The 22962-nt window shown below is 53.0% G+C and overlaps 4 protein-coding genes across 5 annotated transcripts in view; 2 read left to right on the top strand and 2 right to left on the bottom strand.

Annotated features, from left to right (window-relative positions):
• LOC139604962 (class II histocompatibility antigen, B-L beta chain-like) overlaps positions 1-20661 on the top strand; it is a 35453-nt gene extending 14792 nt beyond the window's left edge. The window contains exons 1-5 of the mRNA XM_071456310.1: positions 18171-18329; positions 18767-19036; positions 19419-19703; positions 20276-20382; positions 20483-20661. Coding sequence (XP_071312411.1) covers positions 18245-18329; positions 18767-19036; positions 19419-19703; positions 20276-20382; positions 20483-20491 — 756 coding nt within the window. The 5' untranslated portion in view covers positions 18171-18244 and the 3' untranslated portion in view covers positions 20492-20661. Of the gene's footprint in view, positions 18330-18766; positions 19037-19418; positions 19704-20275; positions 20383-20482 lie in introns of the transcript that reaches the window.
• LOC139604951 (zinc finger protein 436-like) overlaps positions 1-22962 on the top strand; it is a 325479-nt gene that overhangs the window by 112229 nt on the left and 190288 nt on the right. The window lies entirely within an intron of this gene.
• LOC139604960 (zinc finger protein 436-like) overlaps positions 1-22962 on the bottom strand; it is a 126936-nt gene that overhangs the window by 11045 nt on the left and 92929 nt on the right. The gene's annotated exons all lie outside the window — the stretch shown is intronic.
• On the bottom strand, positions 5318-17840 carry LOC139604909 (uncharacterized). Its single transcript, XM_071456219.1, is given in 15 exon segments — positions 5318-5625; positions 5664-5724; positions 5727-5808; positions 8733-8870; positions 9780-9976; positions 10395-10494; positions 10887-11004; positions 11762-11871; positions 12912-12960; positions 13791-13854; positions 14046-14681; positions 14684-14702; positions 17042-17131; positions 17475-17500; positions 17503-17840. Coding segments are annotated over 15 exon segments (2217 nt in total). The 5' UTR covers positions 17810-17840; the 3' UTR covers positions 5318-5405.

The raw sequence follows: 22962 nt of genomic DNA, 5'->3' as shown, positions 1-22962 counted from the left end.
GTCCTATACATCTTCCTCTCCCCGTTACCCTTGCCAAGGTTATCCCTCTTGATTCTTCTCCTCCTTTTTCCATAGGCACCTAGCTGGGTTGGTCCCATTTACTCGTATGCTTTTTGCTGTTACCCCTATGGCTTCATAGAACGGGGGGTTTATGGTGTAACACAGCCAACATTCCTTAGTTAGATTTGGATGGGTCTCATTCAGGACTAGGAAAGTGGCCTGTAATATTTTCCACAAGTCCCCTTCTCCCGGGTTTTCAGGTCCTCAGGTCAAATTAGTAAAGTTTTGCTTATACATTTCTGGAAGACTAGTGGTTGGGGCTGTTTCTGATTAATTTCCATTATTTTCTCCTAGCGTTAGTTCTCCAGCTATCGCCTGGTTTGGTCCAATTGGTTCAGGGTCGTGTGGCACGGTTGTCTTTTGGATTATAAAGTGCCCCCCTCTGTCTGTCCCTGGTTCCCATAATCGGGCTCCCCACATTTTCCCTAATAACCAGACTTGGTCATGTGGTTTTGTCACATTAATGTAAATCATATTGCATGTTCCATCTAACCCTCCTTCTTTCTGGGTATATGTGGAAGTGGGCTGTGTACACCCGTATGGACCCCATCCAGTTCTGATAAACCCGTCCTCGTTCCCCCCCAAAGGAGCTTACTGATACACAGTCCCAATAAGCACAGTAAAAGTGTCCTGGATAGTTACAATACCCTTTTCCTGGGTTTGAGCTTGGACAAAAATAATATCCAAACTGATTTAAACATGGATTTACAGGTATTAAATCACACAAAGTACATAAAAAGCTGGGTGCGCCAGATGTGATTTTGGTCTGGATAACATACTGGTCTTCCCATCTAATCAGTGACCATTTGAAGGGTTGATGTGAATACCCTTCTGCCCCTGAACTTGTTACAATGCACCAGAAAAGAATTAAGGCTTGTAATTTGGGGCTGTCATTGTCGGAGCTCAGGTTAAATTTTACCTTTGGTTTCCCCAGCGGTGGGTTACCAATCCTGGGGCAGGACGGCCAACATTTCCTGGACATCCCATATGGGGGTCGAGGCTTCCGACGGACTCCACTGGTTATTACCTCTCTGCCTCGCCCGACGACTCGGTTGCTGCGAGCCTCGGGGTTTACCATCTTCTCGGCAGCAGAGGTATTCTTCAGGAGCCGGATAAACCTCCCGTTTCCACTTTTTAGCACTGGCGGCCCAGTTATCAGCTTTTATTAATGAGAGGTCACGCCGCAAATTGGGGGCTTTCTTCCGACACACCACTTCCAGGATGTCCAGGAGAAAGGGGATCGGTTCGTTAGGGTGGTAGCAGAACCGATCAGGATTTACCCCTTTGGAAAAGGTTTCCCACCACTCGTCAGATCCAAGCTTTACCTCCCCCGTAGCAACTCTGCTACTAAGAATGATAGAAGTTAGTCTCCTCTCTTTCTCATAGCACGGCGTGCAAATTCCCCTCGGTGTTCTACCACTCCGACAATGAGACCACCAAGGTTCGTGACACAATTTACAGGAAAAGCATACAAGGGGGTGACAGTCACAATCTAACCAGTTACACTTTAACCTTATATCTTTGTTTTGGGCTTTTTCCCCCTTCCATGGGTGCCCTTTATGTTCTAATCTCGGGGACTTAAAGTAGGGCTTTCTTAACTCGTCCTCTAAGAGTTTGCAATATCCAAGAGCCTCCTGATTCCCTATTAGCTGGGTTTGGAGATAATGGTTATCTCCAACCCAGATTACTATCCAAATCATTTATCAGTTCGTTTCAGCTTTAATTTGGTTTCTCCCGGGAGACTGCAAACCTCCCAGCTGTGAGGGGGTTTCACCGGTCCTTTTATGCGACTAGCATGAGTCCATCCTTTTTCAGCGGTTCGTATGGCTGCTTCTGTGGTGAGGAGTACTTGGAACGGTCCTTCCCACCTTGGAGTCAAGGGGTTTTCTTTACAGTTTTGTTTTTTTTTTTTTTTTTTTTGTTTTGTTTTTTTTGTTTTTTTTTGTTTTTGTTTTTTTTTTTTTTTTTTTTTTTTTTTCACAAGCACCCAATCTCCTGGCTGTACCTGGTGTAAGATAAAATCTAAAGGAGGCCGTTGTGCTAACATACCTTTTTCCCATAATGCCTTTCTGTACTTTGTCAATTCCACCAAATATTTTTGTGTACATGTGTCATTAATGACAGGATGTTCGTTAGGATTTTCTAGGTTATACAGCATCCCATACATCATTTCAAAGGGTGATACCCCTAAATCAGCTCTAGGTCTTGTTCTTATATTTAGCAACGCTAGAGGAATACATTTAACCCAGGTCAAATTGGTTTCTGCTACCAGTTTGGTCAATTGCTTTTTTATTTCCCCATTCATTCGTTCAACTCGTCCAGAGCTCTGGGGATGCCAGGGGGCATGTTGTTCCCACCGTATGCCCAGAGCTGTTGCTAAGTTTTGGGTAACTTGGGAAATAAAATGCGGCCCTCTATCTGAGTCAATGACTTCTGGGACCCCGTATCTCGGGATTATCTCTTCCATCAATATTTTCGTAACTACTTTGGCTGTTTCTCTTACGGTTGGGAAGGCTTCCACAAAATGTGTTAGGTGGTCCACCAAGACCAATAAATATTTGGTTCTCCCTACTTTGGGGAGCTCGGTGAAATCTATCTGAATGTGGGAGAAAGGCCTTTTTGCTAGCAGTCAGCCTCCCTCCGGTAATTTTCTCAAAAATTTTTTTTTTTTTTTTTTTTTTTTTTTTTTTTTTTTTTTTTTCCTATTTACTTGTAAGCAAATTAGGCATCCTCTGGTTACTTGTTTGGCAATGTCCCAGATTCCCACACTCACATACTTTGCAGCAAAATAATCTACCAGTCCCTGTGATCCCCAATGTGTTTTTTTTTTTGTTGTTGTTTTTTTTTTGTTTGTTTGTTTGTTTTTTTTTTTTTTGATGTATCTTAGTCAGTAATCTATGTGCCGCATTTTGGTGGTCCCAATGGGGGTTCTGTAGGGGCCATTTAGTGTCCGCAGCCGGGCCTTGGACATGCTGCGTGTCCCAAATACGCATTCCTTCCCTTCTTATCATATTCCGTTCTTCAGTAGAGAACAGAATGCCCAAAATGGACTGCATTTCTTCCCAGGTATAGATGTTTGGTCCTAAGAACTGGTCGACCCTCTCGGCTACCCCAAAAGGGTCCTCTAATAAATGTCCCATGTCCTTCTTAAAGTCTCGTACATCTGCCGAACTCAAGGGGACAGTAATAAATCCTATACCCGCCTGTGGTCCACCCATAGGCATCTCCCGTAGAGGGAATAGCCCCGTCTCAACCCTACTGCGGCTCCTTGTAATCGGGCCTTGGTAACCGGTTTGGTTAACCTCCCCTTGGTTACCCTCTTCATCATTGTTTGGTGCAGGTGGTTGTGGAGGTGGTGGGGCATTGGGTGCTAGCGGTGGGACATATGGGGGCGGTGCTATAATTAAGTCGCCCAAATGATTGTCCCTCTTCCCCTTTTTGTCCGGATCCCCTTTCCCTTCTCTTAATTGGAAAACATACACTTCGGGTCTTGCTACCCATATTTTGGCATAATCACTCTCCGCTTGCGAGAAGGGCTCTTTAGAATTTACCCATAGGTTCAAGTCCTGTCGAACCCAGTCTTCAGATGATCCAAACATGGGCCAAAAAACTTTTTTTTTTTTTTTTTTTTTTTTTTTTTTTTTTTTTTTTTTTTTTTTGGAAATCTCTTTCCCACCCCATACTTCCATACAATGATGTATCATTCTGGCCCTATCCTTAGTCTCGGTCCCCGGGTAATGCTTCCAATTACTAAGCATAAATCCTAGGGGATTGTCCCTTGGAATGGGGGGGAGTTTGACTTGGGTTGGGGTCTTGCTTTTCCCCTGCCCCATTCATCCGGAGTGCCTTCTTTCGCTCTCAAATTCCTTTCACTTCCCCTTTTTCGTGGCCCGAGCCCTCGCGGGTCTGCAGGAACCGCACTACTCAAGGGTCCACACTCACTTGGAGAGTCCGGCTGCCGGCCCTCCTCTCATTCACACTTGTCCACCGCCACACTCCGGGATCCCAACCCCGCCCGAACGGATTCCCTTTTATACTTACGCGTCCTGCGTCTTCGTCCGGACTCCGTGCACAGATAATTAAGGGGTTCACCGGTATAATTTGTCCCGTTTGCTTACTAGTATATATTTTAGGGTCGTCGGTGAGAGTGGCGGAGGTTCTCCCAGAGGGGCCACCCAGAAAGCACTGGATGAGGCGCCCCCCACTCTGGGTAGATCCTACCCGATCCAAACTCTCATCCGAGTCACGGCACCAAATTGTTATAAAATTGACTCAAAACGAGCAATTTCCAATCAAAGAATTTATTAATTATTGAAGCAGTTATACTACGTAAGCAAAGGCTCAGCGCTGGGCGACAGGGGAGTCTCAGCTCCACCTACTGCTGCCCCAACTAGTTTCTGATTCAGTCCTTTTATCCTCTCCATCCTTCAGGAGTCCATGTTATCTCGGAGTTCTCTGCGCCTGTGCTGGTTGTTGCTAGAGGGTCATCCTTCTGTCTCCTGGTGGTCGGTGATAAAAGGCTGCGGAGTCTTCCTCAGCCGCGTCTTCTTCACCCTATGTCTTTATTTGGTGACTTCTCCGTGGAAAATTACCAAAATCTTATGATTAACGCAATATGTGCCCTATCAAGCTTCAGCAAGCAAATGTCCTGCCTTGCAAACTGTGTCCTATCAAGCTTAAGCAAGCAAATATCCTGCCTTGCAGACTGTTTATCTGCCCCTGCCCCTTCCCCAGCTTTTCCCTGGTCGTTATCTCTGTGAGTTATCTGCTTGTACCATTTGTCAGCGGGAAAGGTTTCCCTGCTGGGTGTTAATCTGCCCCTGCCCTTTCCCCAGCCTTTCCCTGGTCGTTATTTCTGTTAGTTATCTGTTTGTACCATTTTCTGGGTGGGACTATGTGTGGGCTCCTGCAACCCCTTCCCTGGTATCCTTGTAGCTCATATCTCATGAAGTAGTACAGAAATAGTCAGCAGACAACTCTTGTAACACACTGGTCTCTTTTTCGTGATGAACAAAATGTAGTCCTTCATCTCAAGGGAGAGGAGAGATTTCTGACAGAAAACCCAAATCCTCAGAGCAGGATAATGAGAAGTAAGTGAAGAGCCTTAAATCCAGCCTTCCCCCACGCCTCCCTCCTTCCAGCTGCACCTCCTACCCCGGCAGTGCCGGAGACAGGGAATGGGGCCGTGCTCACTTCATGCCCCGGGGCTTCTCCCTCTGCTCGGGGACAGGAGTTGTTCCCCTGCTGCACCCTGGGCTCTCTCCCACCGGAGACTTCTCCAGGAACTTCTCCAAGCTGAGTCCATCCCACGGGGCACAGCCCCCCTCCAAGTGCTGCAGCGTGGGTCACTGTGCCCCGGGGTCAGTCCTGCCAGGACAGGCTGCTCCAGCGGGGCCCCTCTGGCCACGGGGGCACAGCCTCCTCTCAGGCATCCCCGTGCTCCAGCGTGGCTGCTCTGGGGGCTGCAGGGGGATCTCTGCATCCCCATGGATCTGCAGGGGGATCTCTGCAGCCCCATGGATCTTTACATCTGGTACTGCCGTTTTTGGATGAGCCAGGAATAAGCTGAGCTCTGCCTGAAGCTCTTCTCACATTCCCCACACCCTTCCCGGCACAGGGAGGCTTTTACCTCCTCACAGCTCTCCAGGCTGGGTTTGCAGCCCCCCTCGTGTGGGATCTCTGGGGCTTCTCCTCCCCGTTGGATTCCTGCGCCGTGGAGCCGTTCCAAATGGCCTCTTCCACGAGGTTCTGTGGCAGGGATTTGTTCTCCCTGGTCTCTGTCTGCAGCTCAGTGCCTGGGGGAGTAAGGACAAGGAGAGGAAGAGACAGGGAGAAGGGAAAAGGAAAAGGCAGGAGGAGAGGAAGGAACAAGAAGGAACAAGTGAGGAAGGAGCTGGGAAAGGAACATGGATGGATGTAGGACAGAATGAGGAGAAGAAGGAGGGTGGACAAGGAGAAGATGGGATTTGCCTCCATGCCAGAGGGAAGGGGAAGGAGATCCCCCCAGTCCATCCCTGGCAGGATGGCGTTGGCAGTGAGGCTGTCCTGCAGCGATGCTGGGCTGGGAGATGGAGCAGCAGGGAGGGGAAAGGGGCAGTGATTCCTCCTGCCCTGCCTGGCTGTCCCAGTCTGGAGCGTCCTGGCGCTGCCGAGGCCCTTGGAGCGTCCGGCACTCAGGAGCCCGGAGCTCACGGCTGCTTTATAAAGCTGACAAAGTCAGCAGGATGGGTCTGGGTATGATCCCCAGCAAACTGGGTTTATTGGTACAGGAACAGGGGACAGAGCTGAACAGGGTCCAGGGACAAAGACAGGGAGCAAGCTGAGGGCACAGGGGGTTTTTATATGGGGTAGTGAGGGTGGAGCTGAGGGTCAGGGTCCAATGGATATGGGGGAAAATGGGGCAAAGGAGGGGTTAAGGGTCGGGACAGCTAATAGGGAAACAGGGGCAGAGGAATGCAGTAAACTGGGGCCAATGGAGGGACAGAGAGGGAGAAGATTCTAGGGACTAACCAGAGATGGGTAACAAGGGGTGAACTTGGGTAATTAGGCCAATGGGCCAATGGGGTAACATAACTTTCCATAAATCAGCATGTGCCTGCAAAGATCTGTGGGAGAAGCAAGCTTCTCACCATAACCTTGAAATCTATTCCTCTCATTGGGGACCAGTGCACCACAGCTGGGGGATTGGAACTCTGGTGGTAGGCACATGAGCCTCCACATGAATGCATTTTTCTTTTCTTTGCAGTCTTCCTCTTCTCCATTTAGACAAAGTTTAGGATTGACAAATCCTGGCTTTGGGGGAAGAACAAGGGGTGAGCACCTTGGGTTTTGTGAGAAATGAGCCTCACTCTTTAGAATTTTTGAAAGTTTAATAAGGAATAATAAGGGACAAATCAGTAACAGCGCTGGGTGTTGGCGATGGCCAGAGGCACACCGGTTAACCACAGCAACTCTTCTTGTCTAGTTTCTCCATTGTATTGTTCAAATACATATTCATAATGATTGTACATATTCAAACATTTCTTTGAACTCGTTTACATGTTCCAGGAATTCTTTAGGTTGGTTTGACCCCCAACTCGCCTTTTTAGAGCACGTGCAGGAATCGTGGATTGCTGTTTTGAGGGTTGTGTGTCACTGCCTCACAAGGGCCCCTGTTCTGTGGTTTCAGCAGGTGACAGTGGAAGGGTCAGTGGCAGGGGCCTCATCACATCCCTTCCTTGAATGTTATCTGACCATGCAGACGCTTTTAGCTATTTCCACAAGTACTTTAAATGAACATTAGCTCTTTCAGAAATATCTCTGAGTTATTATTGTCAGTTAGTTACAAAAATAAAAGCATTAGTTATTATTTCAACACTACAGCTACTTCTGCAAAAGTTAACATTCTAATGCACAACACATGGCATCCACTTGAATATTTTGCAAAAGCCAAAACAATAATGTATGTTTTTCACACTGTCCACAAACTCAAATATCATCCATAAATGATGTTCTGAGGATATGAGCTACACAGGGGCCAGGGCATTGGCCACAAAAAGCTGACAAATTATACTATAGCAAAAGCAGTGAAAAGTGATTACAAACAGTACTCTATCAAAATTGTTGTGATTAAGAATATTTTGCAGAAGTCAATACATAATAGCAAAAGCCAACACTACCTAGTTATTTATAACAAACCCAGAGCAGGTTTTTCCCTTGCATGGAGCACCTGGGCCTTCCCTGGGCCCCTTCTGCCCTCCTGCAGAGCCGGTGGCATTTTCCAGCACACCCAGTTTGTAACCAAGAGCCGGGTGCAGCCGAGAAGGCTCCAAGCGCCTCCTTCCAGGCTGACTCTGCAGGTGCCGAGGCTGCTCTGGGCTCTGCCAGGGCTCTGCTGGGGCTCAGCTCTGGGCCAGGCTGGGCCCGCTCTCCCCTCACATTGCTCCGGGCAGCTGAGTCACAGCGGGAGAGGGAAGGGACACGTCAGGGGAGTTGAGGTTTAAGAGAGTTTGTATTCGAAAACTGCCATAACAAACAGGCTGTCCTAACTACCATAACTAACTAGCAGTGCTAACTACCATAACTAACTACCAGTGCTAACTACCATACCTAACTAGTTGTCCTGACTACTGTAACTGAAAGCTGTCCTCAAGTGCTTCATCTCCTCCGCTGCTCCCTCAGGTTCTTTGCTGCAGTGATCAGAGGGGCCAGGCTGGAGAGAGGCTTGGCTGATGATAAAAATGGGTGCTGTCCAAAGGATAAAAAGGAAAGAAATGAACTGTTACCTTCCAGAGTCAAGTTCCTCACAGGCTCTGTTGCAACAGGACAAAGGGAAATGGTTTGAACATCGAGGGAAGCAGGCTCAGATTAGATCTAAGGAAGAATTTTTTAACCAGGAGAGTGGGGAAACACTGACAGGAGGTGCCCAGAGATTTGGGAGGTGCCTCCTGCCTGGAAACATCCAAGCTCAGGTCAGGCAGGGCTCTGAGGCCCCTGAGCTGCTTGAAGATGTCCCTGCTCGCTGTGGGGCACCAGGTCCAGATGAGCTCGAAAGGAGCCTGCCAGGCCACAGCAGGCGAGGATTCTGCTCGCTCTGCGTGTGGAACGCAGCGAGACTGGAGACTATCGGAGGGGGCCCCACAAGAAAACCCCTCCCTGGCGCTGCTGCTTCCCCTGCAGCCCTTGGCTCTCACCTGCAGCAGCTCCTGGGCAGCCCAGCGCCGCTCCTCGTCCGGCTCCAGGCTGCACTCGAGGCAGTCCCGCAGCAGAGCCGACAGGCGCCGGGGCTCCTGCAGCTGCGGGGTCCCGTTCTGCCGGATCAGAGCGCGAGCCTGCAGGGAAAGCAAACTCAGCGCTCTGCCAGCTCCCTTCACACCCACACGGGCTCACATCCACCCCGGGGCCTCAGCCCCAGCTCCAGGGCCACTTTCCTCCCTGCCAGAGATGCTGCTCAGAGCTCATTTTGCTATGCCAAGCAAAAAACCCAAACCCTGGGGCTGCCACAGCCACTGCAACATCCAAATGATCTCGCCTTGAGAGCCAGTTTCATTGGCTGGCTTTGTTAGTAGGAACCTCCATCAGAAATAGCCCATTTTGCTTCTCTAAATATGGACACCAGCTTTACAGGCCATTTTCCAGAGTCAGTGTGGTCTGCCTGTGTTATTTCAGAGGATTCTTCCATCAAGTGCATCTCTGCAGTGCCACTGACACTCAAGTAAATGCATTCCTGATGCCCCATCCCAGAAACTGCCAGGCAAGAAACAGGAGGTTTGTGATGCTGAAAGCTCAGGCTTGGTGACAAGGAGAAAGTAGCTTGGACTGGGAAAGAAATGTGTTGGACTATGGGGATGTTAAACAATCATTTTCATGTTTTTAACAAGTTTCCCAGTGAGAAGAATCAGGGGGGAAACCATCTCGCAAAACCTCTTTTAGAAACTCCTGCAGAAATCTTGTTGGGTTTGGGGGCAGGATGTCGGGATGGTGTGGTGTTTTCTTGCAAGGTAACCTTAGACCTGATGCACTTGCTTCACATTTTCAGGTCATCCTCACAGCCAGAAGAGCTGCAACAACGTAAATCCCAAAGCAAATTGTTGCTGGAGATTGCAGAAAATTCGTCTGTGTTGAGGCTGGAGTCCTCTGGGAATTCCCTTCCCATGTGCAGAAACCTCCAGCTGCTGCTCCCTGTGCAGGGTCCCCCTGTGCTCGCAGCCTCTGCAGCCACTGGAGAATTTGCCTCTTACCATGGCCGCCGTTTCCCTGAAGTGAGGAGGTTCTCCTTCCACCATCTCGATGGTCACAATGCCGAAGGACCAGATGTCCACCTTGGGGCCATAAGGAGATCTGGTCACAACTTCTGGGGCCATCCAGTGAGCAGTGCCCACCATGGAGCTGCGCTGGTCCTGCTCAGGGCTGAGCTGAGCACAGAGGCCAAGATCAGCTGAGGACAGAAACAAACCCTGTCAAAGGCAACTGCAATGAGGAAACCAAGCACAGAGATTCCCCACGCTCAGTCTGAGAGTGCAGTAGTGAAGTCAGCTGGAAAAGTCCTCAGGGCTGTAGCCAAGGAAAGATGGAACTGGGCCCTTCAAGAAACCCTCAGCTTTCCTGCAGTGGCTTTTACTGATTCCCTTGGAGCTTTAGATTCCCACTGCTGCCCCTCTGGAAGGGCCATGGCCAGAGCAAAGGCACTGCTGGCCCCCTGCTCCTCTCCTGAGCTCTCTGCAGGGGCAGCCGCTCTCAGCTGGCAGCAGGGGCCGGGCAGTGCCCCCAGCAGCCCTTGTGGGGCTCTGGCCCTCCCTGGGAAGCAGCCCCAGCCCCGCAGCCTGGGAGCGCCGTGCCTGGCCAGGAACACCCACCCAGCCTGACAGAGCCGTCCATGCCCAGGAGGATGCTGGAGCTCTGCAGATCCCTGTGTATCACCCGGTTGGAATGGAGGAAATCCAGACCCTGCAGACACTGAGAGAGAACAAGAAACACGAGGGCAAAAACCAATGGCCGGAATATATCACACCAGAAAGGACAGCTCAGAATTCTGCCAGCAGCAGCTTTGCTGTGACAGGCCAGGAGTGCAGTGCACACAAGCTCCAGGCAAAGGGCTCAAGGCAAAGCTGAGAACAGCAAATCAAATCCAAACCACACAGAGAGTACCACAACAGCAGGAGAGAGAACAAGAACAGAGTAGAAGTGCAGTGATGCTGGACGCCGTTCCCTGCAGAGGCTCTTTCTTCTCCAGCACATGAAAACAACTCAGAAACAAAGCCCTGAGCATGGAGCCACTCCTGTTCTCACACCCTGTTTGGAAGGACCATCGTGTCCAGGCCATGGGAGTGACAAGCAGGATCCCTCACCTCCCGACTGACAGCTGCCATCTCTCCTTCAGCCATGCGTGTCTGTCTGACAACATCCCGCAAAGTTCCTCCATCCATGTATTCCATCACCAGCCAGAGATCTCCATCAACAAGGAAGCTGGAAGAGGAAAACAATGGCATGGAGATGAATGTGCAGAGCTCAATTCCCCCATGGAAAAGCCTGAAGTGGAGCTTTGTTTCCGGGTCACTTGTCAGTGAGGACAGAATCAGATGGAGAGACATTCCTGCCAGGCTGCACAGCCCTTGGAATCTGCACAGTCTAAAGGGGAAGGAGACACCTGCGAGAAAGGAGAGGCTTTGGATGGCAAGCAGGTGAAAAATGCAGTTTAGCAACAGCCCAGATCAATGTGGAACCACAACCCTTGGCCCCAGCTGGTTCAGCTTCTGAACTCATCAGTTCCACCATTCCCTCCAGAACAAGGCAACACAACTGCCAGGGTTATCCAGGGGAGGAGGCCGTGCGGCACTTGGGACAAAAGCAGTCAGAAAACCTTTCAGAAAGTCCCTTCAGAAACAGGCAAGGCCAGTGAAAAATGGGCAGATGAGGCATTTCTGGAAACAAGAACCCGATCTTCCTGGCAACTGTAGCAATGGAAAAGGGCTGGGAAGAAGAAGCCAAGGGAAATAATTTCTGCTGTGGTTTATCAGCACTTGTTGGGAGACAAAGCCAACGGGGTCAACTTGAAGGAAAAACCAAAGCAAAACAACAAAAGCACATGGTGGGAGTGAACTGCCAGGCTGTTGGTTTGGGAAGATGTGGCTGGGTCAGGCATTTTCAAAACAGGCTACAGACTCCGGATGCCAGGAAAGGTTAACGCAGGGCCCGGGCTCGGGATCAGAGCTGAATCACTCACCTGTCCAAAGAGTTGACAATGTTGGGGTTCTTCTTGTCCTTCAGGAGCAGGATCTCATTCACAGCTCGTTCCCTGTTCTGCCCTCTGAGACTCATTTTCTTGATGGCCACCTGAAGGGACATTGCAGCCTTGAACTGGAGGAGTCTGTGGCAGGAGGCCACAGCAAACACGGAGCGAGTCTTTGTGGAGCGACGGAGCCGAGCTGTGCCAAACTGCCTTGGGATGGGACACCAGAGCTCAGCAAGGGCCATTCCCACAGCCCATTGCTCTGCCAGCTGGGGGCTGCTTACAGGACACATGGCCAGAGACATTTGGCCCTGCAAGCTCTGCAGAAATGGTCCCTCAGCTGTCAGCCTCAAAGCTCTAACAACATTCTCTGCACCTACAGTCTTCTCAAATGGCCTCAACACGCTCATTATTATTATTCAAACCCATTTTGCAAGCAGGAGGTAATTCTGGTTCTATCAAAACAGAGCAAAACAGCCAGGAACCCCTTAGCAATTCTATGGGATTTGGTCATGATTTCAGATCCAGCTGCTCTGTTTGGGATTGCACAGCAAAGCAGACACGCACACCCATTGCTCAGGTGATCCCTGTCACAGGCTGTCACTGACACCAGACCCAAACACAACTGCAGGCTTTAGGAGAGAGCTTTGCTCTGGACATCCATCTCCTCATTTCTCTCCCTCTCTCTCTGTGAACAGCTGAAGTGGGACTAAAACCCCAAACTGAGCCCAAGCAGGATCTCTCCCTAATTAGGCCTTGAGGTACCCTTTGAAAATGAAAGGCAGGATGGAAATAATAGTGTTATATTTTAGCTAATAAGAGCTAAATAATGTTCCTGTCTGAGGCTGGGATGAAGATCAATTGGGCCTCAGTCTCCAGCAGCTGATGCATTCACACTTTTAGATATGAAGGCCAAGCCAGCGTGTCCTGCTCTGACAGACACCGCTGCCCTCCTTGCATTCCTTTGGCGCTTCAGAAGGACCAAGTCTGTCCCAGCTGTGCTCTGCAGGCTGACACTGCTCTGCCTTCAGAGGAGCAGCCTGGGCAGGAAAGCTCTGCTGGCCCCCAAAGCTGCAGCCACAGCTCCCAGCAGAGGGGAAAGCCCTGGAGAGCTGCCAGACGTGCTGGGCGTGTTGGCACTGACCTCTCCTCCAGTGGCCCTGTCGAGTCCTTTATAAACGGTTCCAAAAGCCCTGGAGACAAAACAGCAGAGAAGAAAGAAGCAGCGCTTTAGGCCCTGGCAGGGAAAGCCAGCCCAGACAGGAGATCTCTGCTGCCTGCAGCGTTCACAAACACCTGGGTGCATCGACCCTTCCAACAACAGCACAGCAGCCACCAGCCCTCTGCCATGCAAGGTGTGCAGGAGAAAACTGAGACCCAACACCAAGGAATTGGGCTGGAGCAAATCCCAATGTCCACCCTGAATTGCTTTAGTTGAAAACCTGAGGTGAGAAATGGGTGTCTAAAGAACTGGCAAAGAATGCATTTCATCCTTTTCCATTTCCTGCCTAAGACCTGCAGGTTCCACAAGGGCCCTGCCGTCAGGCAGGTGATGCATTTTCCCCCAGAGTGCATCAGCTCTGTGTCTGTTACTGAATGGATGGGGTCTGCTACCTGTGCTAGAATAGAGCACTTATTAGTTCATCTCTGGTTTCTGTTTCTAAACCATTAGGTTGATAATCCTGACCAGTGGATATTTTTTGAAGGAAAATATTTGAAAGAAATCTTGTTGAGAACTGTTTTCTGACAGTCACCAGATGGTGAGTTGCTCTTTTAGGCAATCCAGTTCCAGGGACAGAAGATCTTCCAGGTCCTGCTCCTTGCTGCAGGCAGGGCACTGCCAGCCTCAGGGGCCTTTGACGGCGCCTTCTGACCACAGTTATCAATTCTGATCAGGACTGAGAGACAGCAGGATGGTAGCCCAGAGTCTGAAGGTGTTTGGAGCTCTCCTGACTTCTCACTTGATCCTGCACCAGCACAACACCCGGCCCTGCTTGTGCAGCAGCAGCTGCCGTGCACTTACCCTTGGCCAATCTGCTCCACTTCCAGGTATTTCTCGGCAGTCTCCGCCTCGCTCATGGTGTTCCCTAAAAGAAACCACGTGGAAGACGCTCCCTCCCAGAGTGAGACCCTGCCTTGCAGCAGAGCCAGAAGCAGCCCCACTCCCTGGGGCCGTGAGCCCCTTGGTGTCAGCCGGGGAAGGACAATAAATGGCTCGGTGACATTCAGCTGCAGAGCAACACTGGGTGCAGCTGATGCCCAGATACACACACAGCACCTGCTCGGGCACCCAGGAACAGAGCAGATGTACTCAGCTGCATCAGGCACCACTCCCCTCTCCCCTCTGGCTGCAGGGCTGTGCTGCTGTCAGAATGTTCAGCCCAGGATCCCACAGCGGAGGGAGGTTCATTGTCCTCTTCCCAAGCAGAGGGAGCTTCTGCATCCTCTTCCCAAAATGCTGCAGCTTCTCCATCCTCTTCCCAAAACGCTGCAGGGTCGCCATCGTCTTTCCAAGCCAGGGGATGTTCGCTGTCCACTTCCCATGCTGGGAGATGTTCACTCTCCTCTTCCCAAGCCACAGGATGTCCTCCATCCTCATCCCACACCGGGAGATGTCCTCCATCCTCATCCCACTCCGTGGGAGCTTGGCCACTCTGGTCCCACACCAGGGGACATCCACCGTCCTCGTCCCAGGCCGGGAGATGTCCCCTGTCCTTGTCCCACCCCGCGGGAGCCTCGCCGTTGCATTCCCACCCCGCGGGATGTTCGCCCTCGTCTCCCAGAGCAGCGGGAAGTTCACTGTCATCTCCCGGCACTGAGGGAAGTTCACCATCGTCCCCCAGAGCAGCGGGAAGCTCACTGCTGTCTTCCTCCTCTTGGGCCTCCTCTTTGGAAGCAGAGGGAGCCCCAGAAGTGCTGGTGCTGCTTTTGTGCCCTGTGGACAGACGGCAGCGTGAGGGACGGGAAGTTCTATCTCAGTTATCACCTTATTTATCCTCAGCTGCACATCCAGCTGCACTATGCAGAAATGGGGTTTGGAGCTGTTCCAACTAACAATGGGCTAAAGTCGACATTGCCACTTATTGTTGGGAATTCGATATTCCACCATGGCTAAAGCCAGCAAGCAATCCTCTGCCTGCAAAACCAGACCTGCAGCTCTTCAAAATCTCTTCAGCAGAAAAGGAGAAAACTGCCAGGGATCCCTTTGCTGCTGCTGCTGCTGCTGCTGCAAAGACACTGACAGGAACTTTCCTTCAGCCTCCCAGGCTGGCACTTGGCTGCCACATGCTGAGCTCACAACTTGCTGCACAATTCCAAACACCAAAGGTGCCTTTCCCACTCACTAAAGGGGGAGCTGCTAGGAATCCAGACATGAGGTGCCCTGCAGTGGGAGAGGGAACATGAACCAGATGCTGTTAGGAGAAAAACTGCCAGTGGTGGGAAATGCCATGGAGCAAGGCAACCCCAAGAGAGCATTTTGCTTTCACTGCATCCCTCCAGGAGCCACAGTCCCTTCCCACAGCAAGCAAGAGAACAAGCACAAAATACTGGGCTGGGTCAGTTCTTGGCTGGAGCAGCAAAGGGAGGGAGTTCCAGGCTCTGCTGGCACAGACTCCCTGCTTGAGGGAACAGAACCCCCCAGGGCTCATTGCAGATGCTGTGCACGCCCCGCTGGCTGCAGACACCCCCTTTTTCAGCTGCAGCTGCTGGCAGGAGCTCTCCCAAAGCAATGGTGTCTTCATGGCCATTTGGTTCCAAAGTCAACTCAGCTCCAGAGGAAGAACAGAAAGCACACAGCAAGCCCAAAGCCACAGATGCTGCACCGAGGGAAAACCTCGACTTACGTGCCAAGTGGGTTAAAAAATACCCCGAATAAGCCACAGAGTACAGAGTGCAAACTGCAGCAGCCACGTGCTGGATCATTTTGGCTGCGCTGCACACGCCTGCAGCCTGTAGCCCTGCAAGCACAGAAGGACAGGGCTGGGCTGGCTGCTGAGAATGCCTCGGGCAGGAAGATCCTCCGGCAGCGAGCCCAGAGCCACTCTGGGCACTGAGGCCTCCGTGTCCCACAGCAACGGGAACACCACGGGGACGTGGCGCTGTTCCTGTGACATCCCAGCAGCAGCTCACGCAGAAACCGCCTGGAAGGTTCTCCTGTGTCACAAAGGAGCACAAAGAACCCTCCCAGGGCACAGCCATGGCCCAAAGGATGCAAGAGGAACTGAGAAAATGCAGCAAACAAGGACACTCCATAGCCCAGCCTGAACATTGAGGAGAACAAGGACAGGACCAAAGCAAAGGAAACGTGACCTTTAGTCACTGATAGTTCTGACTAAAAGCAGCAAGCCTTGTTCCATCTGGGATCTTTGTTCTGATTCTAAAAACAAGCAAGGGTCTCCACTCTAAATACACAGAAGGCAGGAACTGGGGAGGAGGTGGGATTAGGAAGGAGGAGGAGGAGGAGGGAGAGAGGAACAGGGGGAGCAGGAAGAGGAGGAGCAGGAGCAGGAACAGGAGGAACAGGAGGTTCCAGTGCCCCCTGTGGCCGCAGCCGCGGGACCATCGCCCCCACCTCGTCCTGCAGGTGAGCGGGGAGGGGGAGCTCATCCCAAATCTATCGGGGGGGGTCCCTGAGAGGGTTTTTTATTGGGGTGTGTGTGGAGCTTGCAGATTGTGGAATTGACCTCAAATATCATCTGGTGTCTCTGGGAGGTTTTGTTTTCTCTGTGTGTGTAGGTTTGGATCTTGCAGGAGCCCAAAGCTGAGCCCCTTGGGGGATCTTTGGGGGCCCACGTGGCCATTGCCCAGTATGGGCAGGGGAGGACATTGGTCCTGGGGACCCCCGGGAGAGCAGAGGAGGGGATCCCCTGGGACCCCCAGAGTGGGGAGAGCAGAGAGGGGCGATCCCAGAGCTGGGGGACCCCGGCAGACTGGAAAGGGGGGGAGCCTGGAGAGGAGGGACCCCTGGGACCCCTGGGATTTCAGAGTAGAGCATCAGGGGAGAAGGGCCCCCATGGACCCCCAAAAGGCCCTGGATCATCCCTGAGCAGGATGCCAGAGAATGGAGAACCCCTGGAACCATTGGACCCCCATGATCCCACGGAAAGAAAACCTCTGGAACCCCCAAAGTGGACAAATCAGTGATAGGGAACTCCTGGGAGAGTTTTTTCGGGCTGAATCTTGGTATGTGGAGATTTCCATGGACACGAGACTCCTGCTGAGTTCTAGAGATGGACCTGGCCAGGAGGAGCCTCTACTCCAAGGCATTCCCACCTTGGTTTCCCCAAACCAGGATCTGTCATTCCCAAGCTGTGGCCGGATGGAGGAGGAGGAAAAGGCCCAGAGATCCCTCACGAGGAGGGGCTGCAAACCCAGCCCAGGGAGGTGTGAGGAGGAAAGAGCCCCCCTGAGCCAGGAAGGCGGCCAGAGATCCAGCCAGAGCTCAGAGCTGGTGGAGAAGCCTCATGGCAGGGAGAAGCCCCACAAGTGCTTGGAATGTGGGAAGGGTTTCAGCTACAGCTCCACCCTGATGGAACACCTGAACATCCACCCTGGGGAGAGGCCCTGGGAGTGTGGGGAATGTGGGAAGGGCTTCAGTGGGACCTCCGACCTCAGCAAGCACCACAAGATCCACACTGGGGAATGGCCCTAGGAGTGCTTGGAATGTCAGAGGAGCTTCAGGTGGCATTCAGAGATCGTCACTCACCAGCACTTCCACACCAGGGAGAGGCCCTGCGAGTGTCCCGAGTGTGGGAAGAGCTTCGTGCGCTGCTGCAGCTCCATCGCCCATGGGAGGATCCGCGCTGGATGATCCCCAGTGACCCCCGTTGGGCAGAGCCCTGGTGACCCCTGTTCTGGCTGATCCGTGTTGGGATGGGGGGAAGGCGTTGGAGAGATTTCTTTCCCTTCTCCTTGTGCTGCTGTGATTTGGTTGGCAATAAATTCCCTCCGTGTGCCCAGGCCGAGTCTGTTGTGCCCGTGCGGGATTTGCTGAGGGATCTCTCCCGGTCCTTGTCCCCAGCCAGGAACCCTCGGTTCCATTTTCTGTCCCTGTGCGGCTGCGGGGGCAGGGACAGAGCGGCTCTGGGGGTGCCTGGCATCGGGCCAGCGTCACCGCTCGCCACGGGCACCGCTGAGATCCCGCGCACCTGGGCACGCATTGCTGGTCTCACCTGAGCTCCCACCTGCCCAGCGCCCCAGGGTTCCCCTTCCCCAAAAAACCCCCAGCCCGGGGCTGCAGCGGCCCGGAAAGGCCTCAGCCAATGGCAGCGCAGGCAGGAGGCGTTGCAGCCAATGAGATCTCGGGGCGTTGTATTGCGTCATCGGTTGCCGGGCAGAGCCCGTGGCCGATCGCTGCCCAAAAGTGGCGGCAGCCAATGAGAGCGCGCGGCGCTGCCGAGCCCGCCCTGCTCCGGACTGGTGCTCCCAGCGCAGCGCGGCTGCTTTGGGGCTGCTGCTCCCTGCCCGGCCCCGGCCATGGGGCGAGGGGCGGCAGCTGGGGCCCTACTGGTGGCACTGGTGGTGCTGGGAGCCCCCCCGGCTGCGGGCGCGGAGCTCTCGGGTGAGCGGGGGGCGGGAGGCGCTGGGACAGGGTGGGAGAAGGGGGAAAAGGGGGCGAAGGGGGGACCCCCCAAAGGGAGAGCGGGAGGGGCTGAGGGGTGGGGGGAGGGGAGGGAGGAGTGAGAGAGGGGGAAAAGGAGATGGGGGGACCCCAAAACTGAGCGGGAGGGGGTCGGGGATTGGGGAATTTTGGGGAAAATGCGGCAATGGGACCCCAAAAGTGATTTGGGAGCGGTCGGAGGTGGTAGGGGAGAGCATGTGGAAGGGGAAGTGGGCGAAGGGCGGCAAAGAGGAAGCGGCAGCGCGGGCAGGAGGGTCCCGTGTCGGCCGTGGGGCACAGGGGGTGCGGAGTGGGGATCCGGGGTGGGCCCCGGAGCTCTGGGGGTGCTGCTGGGGGGTGCTGGGGGGGCACCACTGAGCTGTGTCCTGCACTCACAGGGGTGTTCCAGGAGATGCATAAGGTCGAGTGTTACTTCATTAACGGCACGGAGAAGGTCAGGTTCGTGCAGAGGCTCATCTACAACCGGCTGCAGTACGCGATGTTCGACAGTGACGTGGGGCACTTTGTGGGGTTCACCCCCTCTGGGGACATGAATGCCAAGCGCTGGAACAGCGACCCGGCCTTACTGGAGTACAAACGGACTGCGGTGGACCGGTACTGCCGGCACAACTACCGGATTGATGCCCCATTCAGCGTGGAGCGCCGAGGTGAGCGCGGGGCAGAGCGTGTCCCCTCGGGCCCTGCCCTGCCAGTGACCATCCCAGTCAATCCCAGTCGCCACCAGTCCCTTCCAGTATATTCCCAGTCCCTCCCACTCCATTCCCAGTCCCCTTCGAGTCCATTCCCAGTCCCTCCCAGTCCATTCCAAATCCATTCCAGTCTATCCCACTCTCTCCCAGTCCCTCTCAGTCCATCCCAATCCCTCCAGTCCATTCCTAGTCCCTTCCAGTCCATTCCCGGTCTATTCCCAATCCCTCCCAGCCCATTCCCATTCCCTCCCAGTCCCTCCCCAGCCCAGCCCTCCCCTCTCTCTCCCAGTGCCCCCCAGCTGATCCCAGTGTGTCCCCGCTCTCTCTCTCTCTCTCCCAGTGCCCCCCAGCGTGTCCATCTCGCTGGTGCCCCCCTCGAGCTCCCAGCCCGGCCCCGGCCGCCTGCTCTGCTCCGTGATGGATTTCTACCCTGCTGCCATCCAGGTGAGGTGGTTCCAGGGCCAGCAGGAGCTCTCGGAGCACGTGGTGGCCACCGACGTGGTCCCCAACGGGGACTGGACCTACCAGCTGCTGGTGCTGCTGGAAACGCCGCCCCGGCGCGGGCTCACCTACAGCTGCCAGGTGGAGCACGTCAGCCTGGAGCAGCCCCTGAGCCGGCACTGGGGTACGGGGGAGCCCCTGGGGGCGCTGGCAGAACCACTGGGCTCTGCTGGGAGCCACTGGGAGGGAGCTGGAGAGAGCCGGGCTGGGACTGGGAGAGGCCCTGGGGACTGGGCAAGGGCTGGGAAGGGGTTTGGGGGATGCTGGGGAGGGTGGGATGGGGATGGGGGCTCCTGGTGGGCACTGGGAGGGAGTTTGGGGGCGCTGGGTGTGACTGGGAGGGATCGCAGTGAGCCCGGAGGGGCTGGAAGGAGATCGGCCATGGCAAAGCGGGACTCGCCATGAGCTCGGTTGTGCTGGGCACAGACTGGGAGGGCTCTGGCTGAGTCCTGCTGGGGCTGCCAAGGGACTGCGAGAGGCTTTGGGGCTCCTGGGCCGCTGGGGGCAACTGGGAGGGGGCTGTGGGATCCTCAGAGGGACGGGAGGGGCTTTGGTGGCTCCTGGCCAGGACCAAAAGGGATCGGGGGGAGGTTTCAGGGGCTCCTGGCTGGGCTGGGGGCCACAGGGAGGGCGCTGGGAGGGGCTGGGGGTGTCCGTGAGAGGTTTTGGGGGTGCTGAGCCCTGCGGACCCCCCAGAGATGCCGCCGGACGCCGCCCGCAGCAAGATGCTGACGGGCATCGGGGGCTTCGTCTTGGGCTTCGTCTTCCTGGCGCTGGGGCTCGGCTTCTACGTGCGCAAGAAGGTCAGGGCGGGTGCCGGGGGTGGCGTCCCGGCCGTGGCGGAGCGTGCGCGCTCCCGCCGGGGCCCCCAGCCCGGTGTCACCCCCTTTTCTCTGCCCACAGAGCTCCTGAGCCGGCGGCGGCCGCAGCCCCTCCCCGTGGGCTCGGGCCCGGCCGGGACCCCCCGCTCCGTCCCCGCTCCGCTGATTTTGGGGGGGTCCCGTGTCCCCCCCAGCCCCGCTGGCGCTCTGCCCCCGCCCAGTGCCTGCTCCCAGTGCTCCCAATAAAGCTTCCCAGTTGGCCCCGGGCCGTTTATTGGGGGGCGATGGGGAGGGGGTTGGGGGGGGGTGATGGGACGGATTTGGGCAAAGGGAGGGGGACAAAGGGTGGGGGCTGGGCCCGGGGGGGAGCGGGAGGAGGAGGAAGAGGAGGAGGAGGAAGAGCAGCAGCACCAGATCCCCACGGTTTCCCTGCCCCACCGCAGCTGCAGCCCCCCGGCCCTGTCAGCATCGCCCCCTCCCCACATCCCGCAGTGAGCGGGGAGAGGGAGCTCAGCCCTGGTTAAGAATCTCTAATTACTTTAAAATTACTAATACTATTTAATATTTATAACATTTTATTTTAATATATGAAAACATCTCTATAATTTACATTTATATAATTTTTAAAAAATTAATTGTACTTAATAATTCCCTTGACCCCTTGATAATAAAATTGTGTCTCTGCCACGATCCCTCCTCATGGACAGGTTTCCTGATGGGGGATCTTGTTGGATCGGTGGAAGAAATGCAGCACTCAATATGAGTGATCAGCAAGTCTCCAACTTTATTGATAGTTCACACATATTTATATTGGTGTTAATGAAGCTTATACATATTGGAAAGCTGAGCTCATTATTGGTTAATTACTTCTCGGTCAACTACGCCTACTTCTATATTCTTATGGTTATTTTGTTACTACTTCTACATTCTTGTGGTTATTCTGATGAAACTATCCTCATATTTTTGGCAAAAGATCCTCTCCCCCATCCTCATGTTGCAGCAAGGTTGCATCAGTGGTTGGACACTGACTGCTGACTCCTAGACTTGCTTTCTTCTATCTTAATCAGCGGTATCATGTCTACATGCCCTTTCTCAGCTGGCCAGCTGTCCACAAAGCTCTCCACATTTCCCCCGTTTTTCTGTTGAACAAGCATGGTCTGATTAAATGCAGCAGATACCATCTTTTGCACCATGTTCTGTAGCCATATGCAAAAACACGGCAAAATTAATACTACTAACAAAGCTATAATGCTCATATAATGCTGACTTTAACAATAGAGCGTAACCATGGTCCCAGGCCTAAAGATTTGAGCTATCCATCAATACCAAAGCCTGATTCTACCTGTAGGTTTCCAGTTAACCGCTCCAGTGTGGAGAGCTTTGTGGACAGCTGGCCAGCTGAGAAAGGTCACGTCGACATAATAGCGTTGGTTAAGTTAGAAGGAGGCAAGTCTAGGATTCAGCACTCAGTGTCCAACCACTGACAGGGACATTGTGCCCTTGGTGCAACAACTGGATAGAGGAGAGGAACTCTTGCCAAAAATATGAGGACATTTTCAGCAGAATAACCACAAGAATGTAGAAGTAGTAACAAAATAACCATAAGAATATAGAAGTAGGCATGGTTGACTGAGAAGTAATTAACCAATAATGAGCTCAGCTTTGCAATATGTATAAGCCACATTAACACCAATATAAATATGTGTGAACTATTAATAAAGTTGGAGACTTGCTGATCACGCATATTGAGTGCCGCATTTCTTCCACTGATCCAACAAATTCCTGGTTTTGTGTCACCAATGCAATCACCTGTAAGGCCTGAAAATATGAGCTCTCATTCAAGGGCTTCCAGGAACACTTAAACCTACAGCAATTCTCCTTCAGAAAACCACGGTAGCTATGTCTCCTATAGAAAGACCAGATAAACCTCTCAGGAACCAGAATGACCCTTTTGTTCCCCTTTATGACTTGCTGAGAAAAAGAATAACATGGGATTGGACTTCTTTTCAGGAGGAAACATTGCAATTACTGATTTTTGAAGTGACAGCACACCAAGCACTGGACCCTGTCCATCTCACAGATCCCTTTCAGGTGGAATACGGATTTGCCTCCTCACAGCTTTCCGTTCATATACGGCAGCGGGGTCCTGAGGGTCCGACAAAGCCTGTTGGTTTTTATTCCCGTGGTTTCAGAGATACTGAAAAAAGGTACACTGCCTGGGAAGGGGGGTTGTTTGTGGTTGGCTTGGGAAAAGGTAAATGTAAATGATCACAAATTGATAATTGATGCACTCGGTGCTACACAAAACAACGTTTCTTTGGCTCTCAGCTGTATCCAGGCACAATTGTGGATGCAGTCAGTTGCTGCCTCAGTGATAAGAGAAGGTGAAGAAGGAACTTTTCCCACTGAAATTTGGAAAATAATTTGGGACAGTGCCACTGACTTTGAAAGAGAATTCCAATCCTGGTGGAACCTGGTGAATTTTACCTATGACCCCATTTCAAATACAGCCACAGCTTTTGTGTTAACCATACACAGTGCCTCAGAGCATTTGATTTTCCC

The sequence above is a fragment of the Agelaius tricolor genome, unplaced genomic scaffold (genome assembly GCF_023055355.1).
Source record: "Agelaius tricolor isolate 1412-34295 unplaced genomic scaffold, bAgeTri1.0.p SCAF_57, whole genome shotgun sequence".
Taxonomy (NCBI): domain Eukaryota; kingdom Metazoa; phylum Chordata; class Aves; order Passeriformes; family Icteridae; genus Agelaius; species Agelaius tricolor.
This window is presented reverse-complemented; position numbering and strand designations above follow the sequence as displayed.